Here is a 16,007-nt window from a genome sequence, read left to right as displayed (position 1 = left end):
CAACACGGGGCCTCATTTGGTGCCAGCCACCATGAAAACATTAAAAGGGACAGTGACGGAGTAACAGTTTGATGGATGTCTGTTTAATGCATGCATAATTGGCTGCCAACTACAGAGCAGAACTGCTGGCAGCAGTTAGCAGTTGGAGTAGCCACCCTGCTCTGATTTGATTGTGAGATACAGTGCGTGTGTGTGTGTGCGTGTGTGTGCCTGTGAGAGTGTGTGTTTGTGTGTGTGTGGACGGCTTGTGCGTGGGAAATCAAACCTCTGGCCGCCCATGTGGATTGAAAAAGACAGTGTGGCAGGAGGCCGGTACAGTATTGTGTTCGCTGGGTCTCTGCCATTTCATTTGGAGCATGCCGGGTCGGATGGCCTGGGGTTCGCTCCCTGTCTCCGGCTCTGGATGAGTTGGATTTAGATCAACATGCTGGTCCCTGACTCAAGTTCTTGCTTTTCTGGGCCCATGTCGGACTTTTCTGTTTGTTCGGTAAACAGAAAATGTGTGTGTGTGTGTGTGTGTATTTGTGTGTTTTGAATGTTTGCGTAGCGTGTACATGTTTATGTTTGTGTTTAATGAACTCTACCAAATGTGCTCGGCAGACGACATTTACAGCTTTAACACCCTTAACACCTCAGTAGCAAACGTGCCGTGCTGTGTTAACAGTTGAATGGACCTATTGACATGAACGTGTCATCACACATTTGCTTGTTGCTTTATCCCATGTGTGAGTCGTGTGCGAGCAGATGAGAGCGTATTAATAAATGAATATAGCTTGAGAGTTCCTTCTGTCAGCACAATGAAGTTGTCTCTTCCCTCATCAGAGCAGTGACAGCTTTAGTAAGATTTCATCTTTAACGAGAGACAGTAATCCCTAGTTGCGTTCAGTTATGTTCGCTTTCCTCCCTCAAACAAAAAAAAGAAGACTTTTTTCCCCCTTCAAAAGGTCCTACTTTTATTATTGATGTGTGGGTCATGTTGAACTAATATCCTGTCCCTGGCTGGAGAGAGGGATTTTGAGAGATTCCATTTTGGGGCCAGCGTGACAGCTGGTTTTGGTTATCAGGGAAGTGGATTGGTCTCTGGGCCCGTTGTGTCCGCAGTGCATCCCGTGCCCGAGTGTGCCATAATTCGTCCGTCACCTTCACCTCTGTCTCCATTTTATCTCCTTCTCTCTCTCTCTTTGTCTCTTCCCTCGCCCTCTTCTCTTTATTTTCATCTCTTCTGCTTGTTCTGTCACTCTCTGTTTTTTCTCTTCTCTCTTGTATCTTGTCTCTCCTTCTGCATTTTTCTCTACTCCACTCTTCATCTGTTTTCTCCCCCCCCCCACATCCTTACCGTCCTCCTCACGTTGCGCCCCCTCCTCTCCTCTCCGCGGGTCTGTCATTCCTCCTCGGCTCGGGCCGCAGGCGTGAGAGCTGTCCCTGGGTCCCAGCTCCATGCTCATTATCTCCAGTCCTGAGCCGGCAGGCCTCCCGTCCGAGGCTACACGCTGTGGGGGAGGCATTAAGCCCAGCGGGCCCATAATGAAGCTCCACGAGGCAGCTTCGGGTTTTTGTCTGAAGCGCTCCCTCCACGACTCGCCCTCCCCGTGTAGCTTTCAGCGCTCCTTCCTGCTCCTCTCACTCTTCCCATCATGCTCTCTGGCCTGCGATGACACCCAGTGGGGGGCCTGGGTTTGCGCTCCTGCGTTGTGTGTCCAATTAATAGCATTTCTCTCTCTCTCTTTCTCTTATCTTTCTGCTGCGCTAGCGTTCTTCACATTCTTCATCTCATGGGTGAGAAAGTCTCCCTGACGCCACGCTGCTGTCTGTGGGCTCTTTTGTCGCCACGGCTGTTTCCCCCGTGGAGGGTGGCGGTGCACTGGCACGCTGGCTGGCACATGGCGCCTCGAGTGGAAATGAGGCCGCGAGGGAATGCTGCTCACTTCAACCAGGCTCCGGGCTGCGGCTCGCCATCCCACTATCTGCGTTAGCGTGTGCGCCACGCAACCTGAAGAGATGGTCAGTGCCCATGCTAATGCTGCCAGCGCTGCAGAACTACACAAACACAGATGTTTCATTTCTGACAGGCGCCATTATGACAGGCCGCATCGTCAGTGGGAGATTTCCGAGAGCGCAGTTCAGTAGTGGTGTGACTCTCCTACGGGAGAACAGGTGGCTTAATATAATTTCTGAATCCCTAATTTCATCTTAAACGTCTGATTGTAGTGTTTTGACATTTGCGCAAACGTGTTATGTAAACACATTACATTTTCCCAGAATCCCTTTGTTTTTGTAGCCAAGCGACAAGATGAGTCACAACAAAATAGAAGGTTCTATAAGCTGAAGCACTCACCAGGAGGCCAGCTCTCATTATTCATGTGCTGTTGTGAGCATTAATTATGTATAGTCCCTTAACACTGTCCTAAAATGCCCTCAACTTGTACTCGCACTTTATTGTCAGTACACAAGGTACGCTGCAGTATTTTGTTTGCATATGTATCACACAGATGCCTGGGTGTATGTACATGGTATGAGTTGTACTGTATGCTTTTTGTACATGCAAGTATATGCAAAGTCATATGTCACTGTGTTTGGCATTGGGGAGGAAAGTGGGTCTTTGATTTGGATTCCTCCTCCTCTCCCTCCCTCCGGAAAAGGAAGTCAGGGGGAGTGCTCTTTGTTTTTCACATGCTTCCTATGCATCAGCTGCTCACCACAAACCTGTGCTGTGTGACTTCTCTCTCTCTCTGTCTCTCTGTCTCTCTAACTGCTTTCAGACCTGTGTAAGTCCCTTTGTTCTGTGGATGTCAAGCGGTTGGGTCGTATATTTGAACAATATAACCGGCCATTTGGAATTGCGAACTTAACCGGCTGTTACACTACTTCCCTCCAAGTATTTCGGACGGACATTATGTAAATGATCTCGTGTCTGAACAAAGCAAAGAAGAGCATGCAGAGATTCTGTTCAAGTGCGTGTTCAACCACGTTTAACCTGTTTAGAGATTCTGTTAATGTGCGTCGGTGTCGTGACTGCATAATGTCAGCATGTTAGCATCACATCTGAATCACCCGAAGGGTCGGACCTCCGTTTGACTAAGCTCCGCATATACTGCGGAGGACATGTCTGAAAGCAGCTTCTGTCTCTCTCTCTGTTGATGCTTTGGCCGTTAGGGGCGCGAGCAGAGTGTGTGAGTGTGTGTGTGTGTGTGTCGGGGGGGGAGGTGAGGGGAGGGCTGTGTAATCTGTTTTCTCTGGTAGCTGACTCAGAGCAGGAGCTGTATAAACATGCCCTTCCTCTGCTGGAAGCGAATGGATCACTCCTCATTAGAAGTGGCGCACCCAGGCCTGTCTAGACACTCGCGTGAGAACGCTCGAGAGTGAGAGAGAAAGAGAGAGAGAGAGAGAGAGAGAGAGAGAGAGAGAGAGAGAAAGAGCAAACGAGCCAGAGAACAGACGAGAGTACCAGGGTGCAGATGGACGGTTATTTGTGATGGGTCCACCTGACAGCCTCTCAACAAAACAAAATAATAAAAAAAGTCCAACATGGTCAAAATGTATTGCTGTGAGCAGGTTTGACAGGTGAAGACAGGAGAGCAGAGAAGCTCTGGACAAGGGAGTATTTTTTGTTGTTGTTGCTGTGTTGTTGTCATTTGTTTTTCTCCCTTCAACCACTGTGTTGTTGTTGTTGTTGTTGTTGTTTTTTGTTGTCGTTGTTGTCTGTGTGACAGGCTGAAGGTTGTGTCCATCAAACTGTGGCTCCCTGCCGGAGCCTGTTAAGGATTAATTTCTTACCTGACTCCTGTTCATGTGAAAACAAACAGGCCTGACAGAGCGGCGTGCTCCGCCTGGGAGATCTCAACACCTTGGGCATGCATCTCTCCTGCTTTCTCTAGCCTTGTCAGTCACCGTCACACACCGAGTATGCTCTTTGTCAACATCTGTCAGCTGCTTGCCTGCCGGGTGTGTGTGTGTGTGTGTGTGTGTGTGTGTGTGTGTGTGTGTGTGTGTGTGTGTGTTTGGAAACCTGCCCCTGATACAGTATTTAATGGATTTTCTTTTCCACGTTCAGGAAGCAAAGCTGGGGTTGTTTGGATAATGGATTCTATTCTGCTCTATCTTTTCTCGTACTCCAACACTCAGGTTTCAAGAGTGTTTGTGCGCTACTTTTGAGCAAGTGCTCTGGAGTCCTTCCGCCACGCCACCGCCCGCGGAGTGATTTATCTTCCTAATGCTCTCTCCATCCTTCCTCTCCGGATCGCCAGAACCGTGTCCCCCGTGACGCTCTGTAGTTGTACCCCAGAGCCCCGTGTGTGGTTGGGCCGTTTCCTACCCCAGCAGCACTCGGCTCCTATGCTAAAGAGACCATTGACCCAGTGCTCCCCGGCCTGCTCGTACAGCCTGTAGAAGTCCCAGAGGCAGTGAAGTGGCTCCATGCCAGGGCCTTTTGTCAGCCATAATGGATAGCTCTCCTCTTCTCTCCACCGTTCTCTCTCTCTTTCTCTCTCTTTATCGCTCTCTCTCTTTCTGTCTCTACCTGTTAAAGAGGGGGATTAAAGAGCACTCAGTTGCGCATGATTGCATGGAAAAACAGTCCAGAGTGCTTCCAGCGCTGGCCCTCGACTCAAACCCGGTCGGTCGGGGCTCAGGGGAAAGCACCTGGGTCTTGGGCAGAGGGGTGGCCAGGGTAATTGTGTGAACACGGTGCTCCAGTTGATGAGACTCTCCTATGATTACTCAGCGGTTTGACCTCCGCTCGATGAGACTCTCCTATGATTACTCAACGGTTTGACCTCCGCTCGATGAGACTCTCCTATGATTACTCAACGGTTTGACCTCCGCTGTCGGGTGGAAAGGTGAAGGTGGCGGTGATGAGTGCGGGAGAGAGGCACGGAATGTCACACAACTTGGAACGTGTGCTGTTCTCCCTAGTTACCGTAGCCACCGCAGACTCTTTTTTGTTACGTTCATTCCCGCTTCATCTGGATGTGTGTGTGTGTGTGTGTGTGTGTGTGTGTGTGTGTGTGTGTGTGTGTGTGTGTGTGTTTGTGTTTGTATTTGTGTATTGTTTATGTGTATTTACTGTGAGACAGACGAAGAAGTGGCACACACTGAGCGGGAGATGGAACAGGGCTTGTCTCGTTATCTGTGTCACCTAGGTTGTCTGACAGTCAAGCTGAGCCCCATTTCACAGACAGGACTGCCATGCTCCTGACAGCCCCCTGGTGCCTCTCTCTCTCTCTCTCTCTCTCTCTCTCTCTCTCTCTCTATTCCTCTCTATTTCTCTCTCCCTGTATTGTCCTCTCTCTCTCCTCTCTCTCTCTCTCTTCCTCTTTCCCTCTATCATCCTCTCTCTCTCTCTCTCTATTCCTCTCTCCCTGTATTGTCCTCTCTCTCTCTCTCTCTTCCTCTTTCCCTCTATCATCCTCTCTCAGTTTCTTCTGTCTCTCTCTCTCTCTCTCTCTCTCTCTCTCTATCTGTCTCTTCCCTAGTGACACAGAGACGGAGGGGGGGGGGGGGGCACAGGCATGCTTGTTTTGTATTCTGTCTCCACTCTTCCCTCTTCGCACCTTTTCATGTAGCGGAAGCGGAGACACTAAATGACAATTTCTGGAGAGAGCTAAACACCTTTCTGTCATTGCCCAGGTCTGGCACAATGCATCCATAAGTCTCTCCATGAGACAGCACTCTCTCTTATGCGTGTCAATGCCTGCTGAAAGTGTTCCTACGCAGCCGCACACTCAGAATCCCATCACATCAGTCTGGCCAGGTGGGTTTCAGTACACCATCTATAGCCCTCTCATGCTGGAGGTCCAATTAATGCAGCCACCCACTCAGAATCACACCACCTCGCTCTGGCTAAAGATTGTTGATGTTTGAACTCAACAGCCAATCAGATTCTTTAAGTCTTGTTTATGCTCCTGAATCCCAATGTGTTGATTGGTTGGGATTGTTTATGCCTTTAGGTCCTAGCCACGATGTTCCTTTCCCTTTTACAAGCCCAGGACTGCATATGAATGCCAGAGGTTTTTTTAGATGTTCCATTGAACATTCATCTAGAGGACAATGAGAAGACATCTGCTGAATTTGACAAAATTGTGTATTGGTTTACAGAGACAGACTCCACCTTTTAAATGGTGGCACATTATCCTATGTCTAACCTATGCCTATTAAACAGTGCTGTTTGTTAGAGAGCGTGTGAAGGTGCCACGCATGGGGTTAGCAGTGAGAGGTGTACGGAGATAAAGCCTGTTTGTTCTAGATAGAGTGGAGATGGAGCAGATTTTCTCTGCTGAGGTTTGTTCCCATATGAATTACACAACAAAGCTACTGCGTGTTTGAATTGGGGAGGGGTGTTTGTGTTTTTGTGTGTGTCATTGTGTCTATGTGTGTGTGTGTGTGTGTGTGTGTGTTTTGTGTGTGCGCGTCACAAGTCTTATCTCCCGAGAGATTATTTTCCTCTGAACCGAGGCATGCTTGTAGTGGCATATTTCCTCAAGAGGCCAGATTCCTTAAAGTATCTCTGTCGTCGGGGGACTTGCCTTGGAGACACTGTATCCTCTCTGACAGTGAACCGCTCGTTTGGCAGACGCTCAGAGAGCTTGTCAGCGAATGAATTGATTACACAGCGCTTTACAAAACTACTTTGTCCTATTTTATTTTTTTTTAAAGAGGATGTTGTTTTTTTTATCACAAGGACGACATTTCCACTAGTAACATTTACTCTGTTCTCCTCTTGGCTGCACTCATTTCCCATTCTGTAATCACTTTGACTTGGAGGCCGTCAGTGCAGCCATGTCTATTCCACTGGTTCGTTGTGTGGGCGCGATCGAGAGGCCCTTGCTAGGCCGACTCGCAGTTCACGTTCAACACCAGCAATCTTATTTGTCACGCCATGCAGAGGGATCAGCCTGTAACCCGGAGAGACTGTTCTCTTGAAGGAAGAGCACATGGTTGTTTCCCTGGCCATGTAAGAAGTCACCTGTGTATGCCATAATGCCGGGCGTGCAGCCACTGAGGGCCTACCGTGTTGTACATCGTCCCAGCGCTTGCGGCTATTGCTACAACGCAAACAGGACTGCGGAGGAAAAGAGCAGCTCGTTTAGGTAGAGAGCGGGAGGGAGTTTTGGCAGGTGGTGGTGGTGGGGCGAGGAAAAGGTATTGGGTGTTACAGACACACAATGGCCCAAAGTATCGACCGCCACCCTCCCCTATCGCCTCCTCATCTCCTCAGCGGGACCGCTGCTCGGTTTATTTTTATGTCACCTCTCCTCCTCTCCTTCACACTCATCCTCTTCACAGCTGGATGTGGCGTCCAAGCGTGTGTCTGGTTCTCATCACTGCACTTTTGGTGCAGTTATTCTTTAGGGTTGGGCAGTGTTGGATCTGGTTGTGTTATATTTCTAAAATAATCTGCCTGTCTGCCTGCCTAAAATGTCTTTAAGTATATTCATTCAAGTAAAGGATTCAAGCAGATGAGCATAATTTTGGCCTCGTAGCCCATAAAAACAAGCCGCTTAATCCAAGACTTTATGTAGTGTACACTTTTAGGATTACATCTAATCCTAAGCAAGTAAGCAAGTGTTTTCAAAATAGCTTGACATCAACGTTTGAATGAGTCATCGTTTTGTTTTTGGATGGTAAGATATTTTGGGGATCACAGTCTCACTGAAACAGGCCAAGCTGGAGGAGGAGGAGGAGCAGGAGGAGGTGTGGATGAGGTTGCAACCAGGGAAGAGGAGTTAACACTCATCGTCTGGGGAAGGAGCCACATTGTGCATCTGTTGCTGACACCACATTGTGTGTGTGTGTCTGTGTGTCTGTGTGTGTGTGTGTGTGTGTGTGTGTGTGTGTGTGTGTGTGTGTGTGTGTGTGTGTGTGTGTGTGTGTGTGTGTGTGTGTGTGTGTGTGCCCGTGGGTGTGTGTGTTTTGTGTGTGTGTGTGTGTGTGTGTGTGTGTGTGTGTGTGTGTGGGCATTCCCATATGTGTCTGTGTGTGTGTGTGTGTGTGGGATAACACCCACCAGGGTGAGCTCAGGCAGCTTCCTGTGACCGGGGGCGGCAAGATCACAGGCCATATTGGTCTCTGTCAGGGAGAAGGAGGAGGGTGGGGTAAAAAGAGGATAGAAAAAGAAGCACACACAGTATGTGCAATGCATGTGTGTGTGTGCGCGAGAGAAAGAGAGAGAGAGTGTGTAACCCTCAAGGCTTACAGTACCACACTGGGTCCCTCCTGGGCCCACTGATGAAATAAACTCCTCACAGAGGGACTTGGCATGGTTGGGGATGCAGTAATATGAACAGGCCTGGGGTAGCATGGTGTTGTTGGGGGAGAGACCTCCCAGGCCACCTTCATGTCGTTTTAGCATCTGATCAGATTGGTAGTCCTACAGTACGTCTTGCTAGTCCTACAGTACGTCTAGCCCAGAGGGGAATTAGTGTATGTTGTGGAGAGAGTGTATGGTGCACACACTGTTTTCTAGCATTATATTCTACCTCCAGACTTAATACTACTTTATGATGACCACTGCTTTTTGTTTTGTTGGACGATATCATATACTAGGACATCACCAATCAACATGAAACTTGGTATGGTTGACACCCCCGCTATTGAAGGTTTGTGTCCCTGGGTGTGCGCTGGGGTTGCCTCAAAGCTCTTACAGTTCACACTTTCTGCTTGATCCACGATTATTTATTCCCTATCCTGCTATAAATGGTTGTGCTCATTATTTATTTAGGACTGTTTTCAAACATGTTCTTGCCTACCATACTGTATGTGCATACTTTTTCAAAACTTTGTAAATAAATGTAAAGTTTTACAATGCAAGCCATATTGTTGCTCATGGCTGTGGGACATTGGTCATGTGACGTGACATGACATATCTCAATAAATGCTGAAATTTAGCACAAGAATTTGTTACAAAGCCACACTCCTCATATTCACAAGACATGGCGCATCACCATAGAACATAAGTCCCAGGTACAGATTCACACTCCAGTTCACTAACAGACACTTCAACAAACCAAATGCATTTGATCTTAGTGTAATGGAACACCTGTTTTAGTCCATTGTTGGCATAAAACACTCATGGTACACACTTTTCTTGGAATGGGAAGTATCCTCTTATTTCACTTAATTCTTGCTCATTCTCTCACTTATGTATATATTTGTGGTGGTCGTGTTGAGCTCTGCTTTACTGTATGTCTACTTTCTGTTGCTTTTTATACATCTTTGGTCTTTATGCTTTCTCTTCCATGCCTTTTATACATCTTTGGTCTTTATGCTTTCTCTTCCATGCCTTTTATACATCTTTGGTCTTTATGCTTTCTCTTCCATGCCTTTTATACATCTTTGGTCTTTCCATGCCTTTTATACATCTTTGGTCTTTATGCTTTCTCTTCCATGCCTTTTCTTTTCAAATCTATTTCCTTCACCCACTCTTTTTTTAGTTCTCTTTTCACCCCCCACACACACACACCCTCTCTGTTAGATCACAGCAGAGATGTAAGGAGGGCTTGTGGAAAGCCATGGTCTGCTCTCTCTCCCTCTCTCCACTCTCTCTCCCTCTCTCCATTCTCTTTCGCTCTCTCTCTGTCTGTCTTTCTCTCTCTCTCTCTCTTTGGGCTCCGGCCATAGCCGTTAAAGAGATTTAGAGTGTGGCTTATTGTTTTTCTGCGCCACCCATTGTCACCAAGCTCCCCGAGCCTCTCCCCGGAGTGAGCCCTTAGCCAGATGGTGTCATGCTCGTTCCCATTATAAAAGACAGTCAGAGACGAGAGGAGACGAGAGGAGAGGAGAGGAGAGGAGGGAGACAGGAAAAAAAGGGAGAAAAAGAAAGCCAGGAAGAGTTGGGTAACAGATCATGCCCTGCGCTTAGAGGCAAAAGGCAGGTGCGTGCTGCGGAGGTGAAAGGAAAACAAAAGTGTGAGTCCCCCGCCGGATGTCTTTTGAAGGCGGCAGTAGCGGAGAGCTCCGGCCGACTCCTGTGGAGCGTTTACGTGGGCCGGCACTTAATGAGGCTGACGCAGGCTGCCAGGGTTGCCGGATGTTTTTAAACAAGGAAGAGGCTGAGCGTAGATTTTTACTTTCATCCCACATCTCGGGGATAAGATTACAGACGTGCAAGCTGGCTATGATGCTTAGTGGAACATAATGAAGCAATGTAATATCACTGTAAAGTATTTCAAGACATAAACACATTTCTTTTCATATTGCATCTAACTAGTTTTGTTACGAAGCATGGTCTTGTTAACTGCTGTGAGAGAATTGAGTTTGATAGATGGCAGGCCCATATGCTAGCATCTCAATATAAGGACTTGTTAGAGGAAGTGACTGTTTGCTGTGGTTTAATTAAAGGTGTATACTGTATGTAGTCACAGCACCATTCATTTGAGCTACTGCCAGAAGCCGTCACATATTTTGAGCCGCAACGAATGCCCCACTAAATCAATGCAACTTAAAAGCGCGACACTTAACAGTGATTTATCCTGTCGCAAATTTGCCCAGGAACAGTTTGCCGCTCATGCATAAATCCACACTTTGAGCGCTCGTGAGGATAGCTAAATATTTTTCAAATGGCGTAACAAATCTCCACCCCCCCCTTCCCTTCCTCCTCCTCCTCCTCCTCCTCCTCCTCCCCTTCCTCTCCTCCGTTCCAGCCCCGCCGCCGCCACGGAGGATAATTTACACCATAAAGAGGTTTGGCTGACGGCTGCCTGTCAAACAGGAACAGCGGCAGATGAAATGTTTAATCAAGTGGGCTGCCAGCACGGGAGAGAGAGAGAGAGAGAGGGAGGGAGAGAGAGAAGGGGAGGGGGGTAGAGAGAGAGAGAGAGAGAGAGAGAGGGGAGGTAGAGAGGGAATGAGAGAGGGAGAGAGAGAGTATGCGGCCGCCTCCTTCAGCCTGGCAGAGAGCTGAAGTCAGATCAAACGAGTGCTGCTGCTGGGCCATTCTCACAGTGGTTGGCAGCTAAGGGGAGGTGAGGGTGGAGGGGGGGGTTAAGAGTGGGAGTGTGTACTGGGGTTGGTGGGTGGCTGGCTGCTGGCATCACGCTTGGAGGATGATGAAGATGCTGCTGCATGTCCTCTGTAGTTAGGGGAAAAATACCATTTTAGGAGAGCACAGCGGCAGGGAATCATCCCCCCCCCCCACCCCCCCAAACACCGCTGCCAAGAGCAGTGAGAGTGATGACGAGCCAGTGATTGAGATAGAGACTCTCTGTTCATCTGTTTTAACCAGTGATAAGGTATTGTAATTATAGCTATAATGATGGATAACAAGATCAGGTTTGATGCAGGTTCATAATTGTCTTGTTGCTAATGTACCCAAGATGCCTGGTTGGAAGAGTCTTCAACAGTCACTAAAATAGCTTTCTCAGTGGCCATTAATGCACTCATTAGCAAGTAAGCTACGTAGCCAATACAGCTGATAAGTATTGATGATAAGTTCTTTTAGTTCCTAGGGACTGTTTGGATGGGAAATGGAGAGAGAAATGTTAGACCTGACCAATACTTGTTGAAGTTGTAGATGGCAAATCAAATACCTGCTGAAAAAACAGGCATTCCACAACACGTCCTCTTATATATGGCTGAAGGAAAAGCCTGTAGTGCTTACTAAGAAATAATCTGATCATGTTTTTTAGGTTTACTTTTTAATTCAGAATCAGAATTGTGCTTTATTGCCAAGTAGGTTGACGCACTAAAAGAAATTTGTCTCCATTGATATTCCAGTACAGACAAAATATAAATATATACACAATATAAAATACAATATAGACAATATTGTATGAATAAAATAGCATGTAGACCACCCACATATACTACATTATAGTATGGCCCAAGGCCCAAATGTACATATCCACAAAGCATGTAAATATTAGGTGCCTGACATGATTGCCTGCAGGAAAATGGAGTCAGGAGCAACAAGGCCCATGCAGATCCTGCACACCTCCCATCTCATTGTTTAAAGATGGCCTTCTAACCTTCCAGTATCCGCTTGCTAATGTAGGGGAAGTGATCCCCTGCCGAGCTCTTTGAGCCTCTTAAATAATTACTCTGGATGGAAAGAAGCGGGCCTTTAGAAACATACTGACCCCTTCCACAGGGCAAGAGAAACTCTCTCTCTCTCTCTCTCTCTCTCTTCTCTTATCCCCCACACACGGTCTATCCTCCCTTTCCCTCCTTTCCCCTCTCTCTCTCCTCTCTCTCTCCCTCTCTCTCTTTCTCTGTCTCTTGCGTGCACCGAGGGCTCTGTTTGAGTGCCAACTCTTTAAAGATCTCTCTGTTCCCTTCGTGGTTTATGCATGTTCCGTGAAAAGGAGTGCGCTCTGGAAATGGCCGTGGGATGCTTGGAGCAGCGGCAGCCGTCGCCGCCGAATGGCTCCAGGCTCCCGCGGGGGCTCCGCTCTCCGCTCTGCCTCCAGATTTCAGGACATGCCTCTTGACCAGATGCGGGCGGTTAAACCGGGGATGACTGCGCGGTTACAGATGTCTCTCCCTCGCTCCCTCTCCCCCCTCTCTCCCGCTTAAAAAAAAAGATCTCTTCCTCCTCTCCTCCACCCCCTCCGGTACAATCTGGAACCATAACAAAGCACGCTCCCACCCCCCCCCCCCCTCCCCCCCTCCTCCCCTCCCACTCAGCCCTCCCCGCTTCCGTTACCATAGCAACACGCACAGGCCAGACCGGTTGTGAGATAGAGGCCACTGTTGCCACCCGTGCGTGTGAAGTGGCCTCTGTGGCTGGGGTCCTCCAGTCCTGCAGAGCCTCTATCTCACGGTGACTGCTCTGTTTATATCTTCTCCTCCTCCACCTCCTCCTCCTCTTCCTCTTCTACCCTTTTCTCTTTTTTCTCTTGCATGTGACCGGACATTCTGCCTGGTGAAAAGGCTGCGGTTTTACTGTTTGCTCTCCATAGTCCTGTGGCCTGCTCCCGCTCCCCTCCCATAATTCCCTCCACATGGCCCTGATTTTCCTGTGTTACCAAACCAAATCTTTCCAGATGGTGTCAAGGATTCTTTTAAGTGCCCAGTGCTAGGAGGGCCAGTGTTATATGGCTGCGTTTAGGATGGGGCTAAAAAGGTGTTTCTGCTAATAGGGTGAGAGCAAATGGGAAATACACAGTATGCTTTACCTACCATGCTTCTGCTAATATCCCTCAAAGGATGCGATGTGTGTGTGTGTGTGTGTGTGTGCGTGTGGGTGCGTGTATGTGTGTGTGTGTGTGTGTGTGTGTGTGTGTGTGTGTGTGTGTGTGTGTGTGTGTGTGTGTGGTATGCAAATGTGAGGTCTTTGAACAGATAGCATGAATATTGATAGCTGCCATGTTGCTTGCCGCCGAGTGCAGGATCTGAAGAGGAAGACACCTGGCGACACGTTTCATGTCCTTTTGTTTTTCATTTTGTCACACTTTATCTGGCACTAAAGCACTTCAAACGACGTCTACCCAACTCCACCCCCAGCACCCCCCACGTCGCCGTAATGAATTGCATGAGAAGCAGGGCGGCTGGCTGGCCCGCGGGAGAGATTAATGCGCTGTCTGTGCGACTGAAGAGCTCTGCTCCCCGCCACCAGTAGGTGTCAATGTGATGTTGTTAAAGCCCTCATTCAAAGTCACGTCAGCCCAGCCAGCAGCGAGCACTTCTTTGTCATCCTAACGACCAATTTTCAGGTCTCACTAAAGGGGCTCAGAAGGAGACCCCCACACACACACACACTTCCACCTCTCGTGTTGAGTCGAGGTTCTCCCACTTTTCTCTGTCTTTTCTGCTACTGGTACATTGTTTACCCGTGTTTAATTTAGCGGCAAGGCCTGGAGGAAATTCCCCAAGTCATGCACCTTTTAAAGCATATTGGAGTTGTTTTGTTAACGCTAATGTGATAGCCATCTGGTCCCCCCACCCCCCCGAGCCAATTATTTGATTATTCAAATGGTGCCTCTCTCTTGCATGGGGTGACTGAAACTGACTGGTGTAAATTAGTCTCACAATCGGAGAACAGATGTTGAAATTTGAACTAACAATTTATGCCCTGCAGTCTCCTCTCTGGGTCACTCTGTGTCAAATCAGATGAGGTTGCTGGATTTTATTCAAACCGTGTCTGTAACATGAATGAGTCACTAAACCAAAGCCGGTAAATTATTTCTGTACAAATCCTTTGTCTTAAATGTTTCAGCCCTTGATGTCCTAGGCCTCTTGGACATTTGTTGTGAAGACCTAAAATATTAGATATTAGAATTAAAAAGGATTTACACTTACAGACAAAATACTGACAGATGCCACATGGGAACAATGAGTTTACAAGACCCTCTATATCACTTGTTTTTCACTTTGGTTTCCACACTTTGTTTTGGTTCAGTCATAGTGAGAACATGCTTTGGTAACACTTTACTTGACAGTATCGACATAAAAGTGACATGACACTGTCATGACACATGAACCCTAACCCTAACCCTAACTCTAACCCCAACCCTAACCTTAAACCTAATCCAAACCCTAATCCTAAATCATGTCACTCTTATGTCGATACTGTCAAGTAAAGTGTAACCCATGTTTTTCTTAGCTCCTACAAAGTTTGTGCAGGCTAAGAATAATACTTTCTAAAGATATTATTGTCCAAGCATGTCCTCCAAGATGAAGCATTTTATCCCTCAGTGTTTGGAACTGTGATAGCACCTTATTAACGTATTTTCCCCCAGTTTGTTGCCCTCATGTTATTGTACAGTGTGGAAGCTACTGTACATACCAACAGCAAGACGTCGATCTGCCACCTTGCATAGGCCTGAGTACAGATTTGTCTCAAGCATAAATGTGCAAATGGTGCCAGCTGTTTGTAAAGGCCACTGCTGTAGGAGGTTAGTCATCGGCTTTAAGTGGAGGAACTCTTGCCTTTTTTTTCCCCCTCCACGAGCACTTGAGCCGCAGGCAGTTATTTCAGTGGCCGTTGACAGGATTAAAGATGGCTCGAGAGTAATTGACCTTGTTGTAGTGATCTGCTCCGAATAACCTCGCTCAGCAGAGGTTTGCACTTGACTGAATGTTATTAACCCCCACCGCCATTTAATCCATGCACACATACAGTGCACTAATGGCTATCTTCTCTCTCTCTCTCTCTCTCTCTCTTCCTGTTCTTTTCTTCTCTTTCTTCCTGTTCTTTTCTTCTCTCTCTCTCTCTCTCTCTCTTTCTTTCTTCCTGTTCTTTTCTTCTCTCTCTTTCTCCTCTCCTGCTCTCTCTTTCCCTCTCTTAATTGCAGAAGAAGAATGGCTCCATGAAGATGCCCGATAGGAAAGAGCGATGGGAGAAGCCGATGGTGAAGAGGCAGCGAGAGGAGCAAGCGAACGGCGTCGCGGACGGAGTTGACCCCGCGGAGAATGGGTTCGACGAGTGCGCCGCCAGCCTCGAGCGCGACCGGGAGCGGGTGAAGGAGAGGCTTCTGAAGAAGACGTACTCCAAGAAGAACAAACGGGTAAGTGCTCTCTTTCTTTCTTTCTTTCTTTCTTTCTTTCTTTCTTTCTTTCTTTCTTTCTTTCATTCTTTTCTTTCTGTCTTTCTTTTTTGGTTCTTTCTTTATTTCTTCTCCCGCTGGGTGTCCTTGTGTTTGTTGTTTCGTACGTGGGCGCCAGCGCGCAGGGTGAAAAAGGTCATGACCTCCATGTCTGGTGTAGCCGACACTGTTTACTAACAGTCAGTAATCTTGTGTTGAAACTTCAAACAAAAACTTCTGCTGAAGTAAAGATAGGCTCATCGATCTCTGTCTGGCAATGGGAGACGTGTCTCTACAAAAAGATCAGACAAAATGCACTCCAGATGTTCTTGCAGACCCTGGCTCCTTCGAAGGATGTCCCTGCAATTTGAACGTGTGGCTCTCTTTACAGTACATTGCGACATCTGGCTTATGCAGCAGAGGAAGCAGAACATCTGTGGTCAGGCTATTGTCAGGTCTGACTTCCTTAGACGCTTTTTTAAAAGCCTCTGTCGCCATGTTGTGAGCATAGATAATGGGATTGACTGCTCGATGCTTGTCGGGCGGAAT

The 16,007-nt window shown here is 47.7% G+C and overlaps 1 protein-coding gene across 1 annotated transcript in view; it reads left to right on the top strand.

Annotated features, from left to right (window-relative positions):
- Window positions 1–16,007, top strand: part of fbrsl1 (fibrosin-like 1) — a 233,947-nt gene that overhangs the window by 40,843 nt on the left and 177,097 nt on the right. The window contains exon 2 of the mRNA XM_048242723.1: window positions 15,228–15,440. Coding sequence (XP_048098680.1) covers window positions 15,228–15,440 — 213 coding nt within the window. The remainder of the gene's footprint in view (window positions 1–15,227; window positions 15,441–16,007) is intronic.

The sequence above is a fragment of the Alosa alosa genome, chromosome 5 (genome assembly GCF_017589495.1).
Source record: "Alosa alosa isolate M-15738 ecotype Scorff River chromosome 5, AALO_Geno_1.1, whole genome shotgun sequence".
NCBI lineage: Eukaryota > Metazoa > Chordata > Actinopteri > Clupeiformes > Clupeidae > Alosa > Alosa alosa.
The sequence above is the reverse complement of the archived record's forward strand: the minus strand, read 5'-3'. Positions and strand labels throughout refer to the sequence as shown.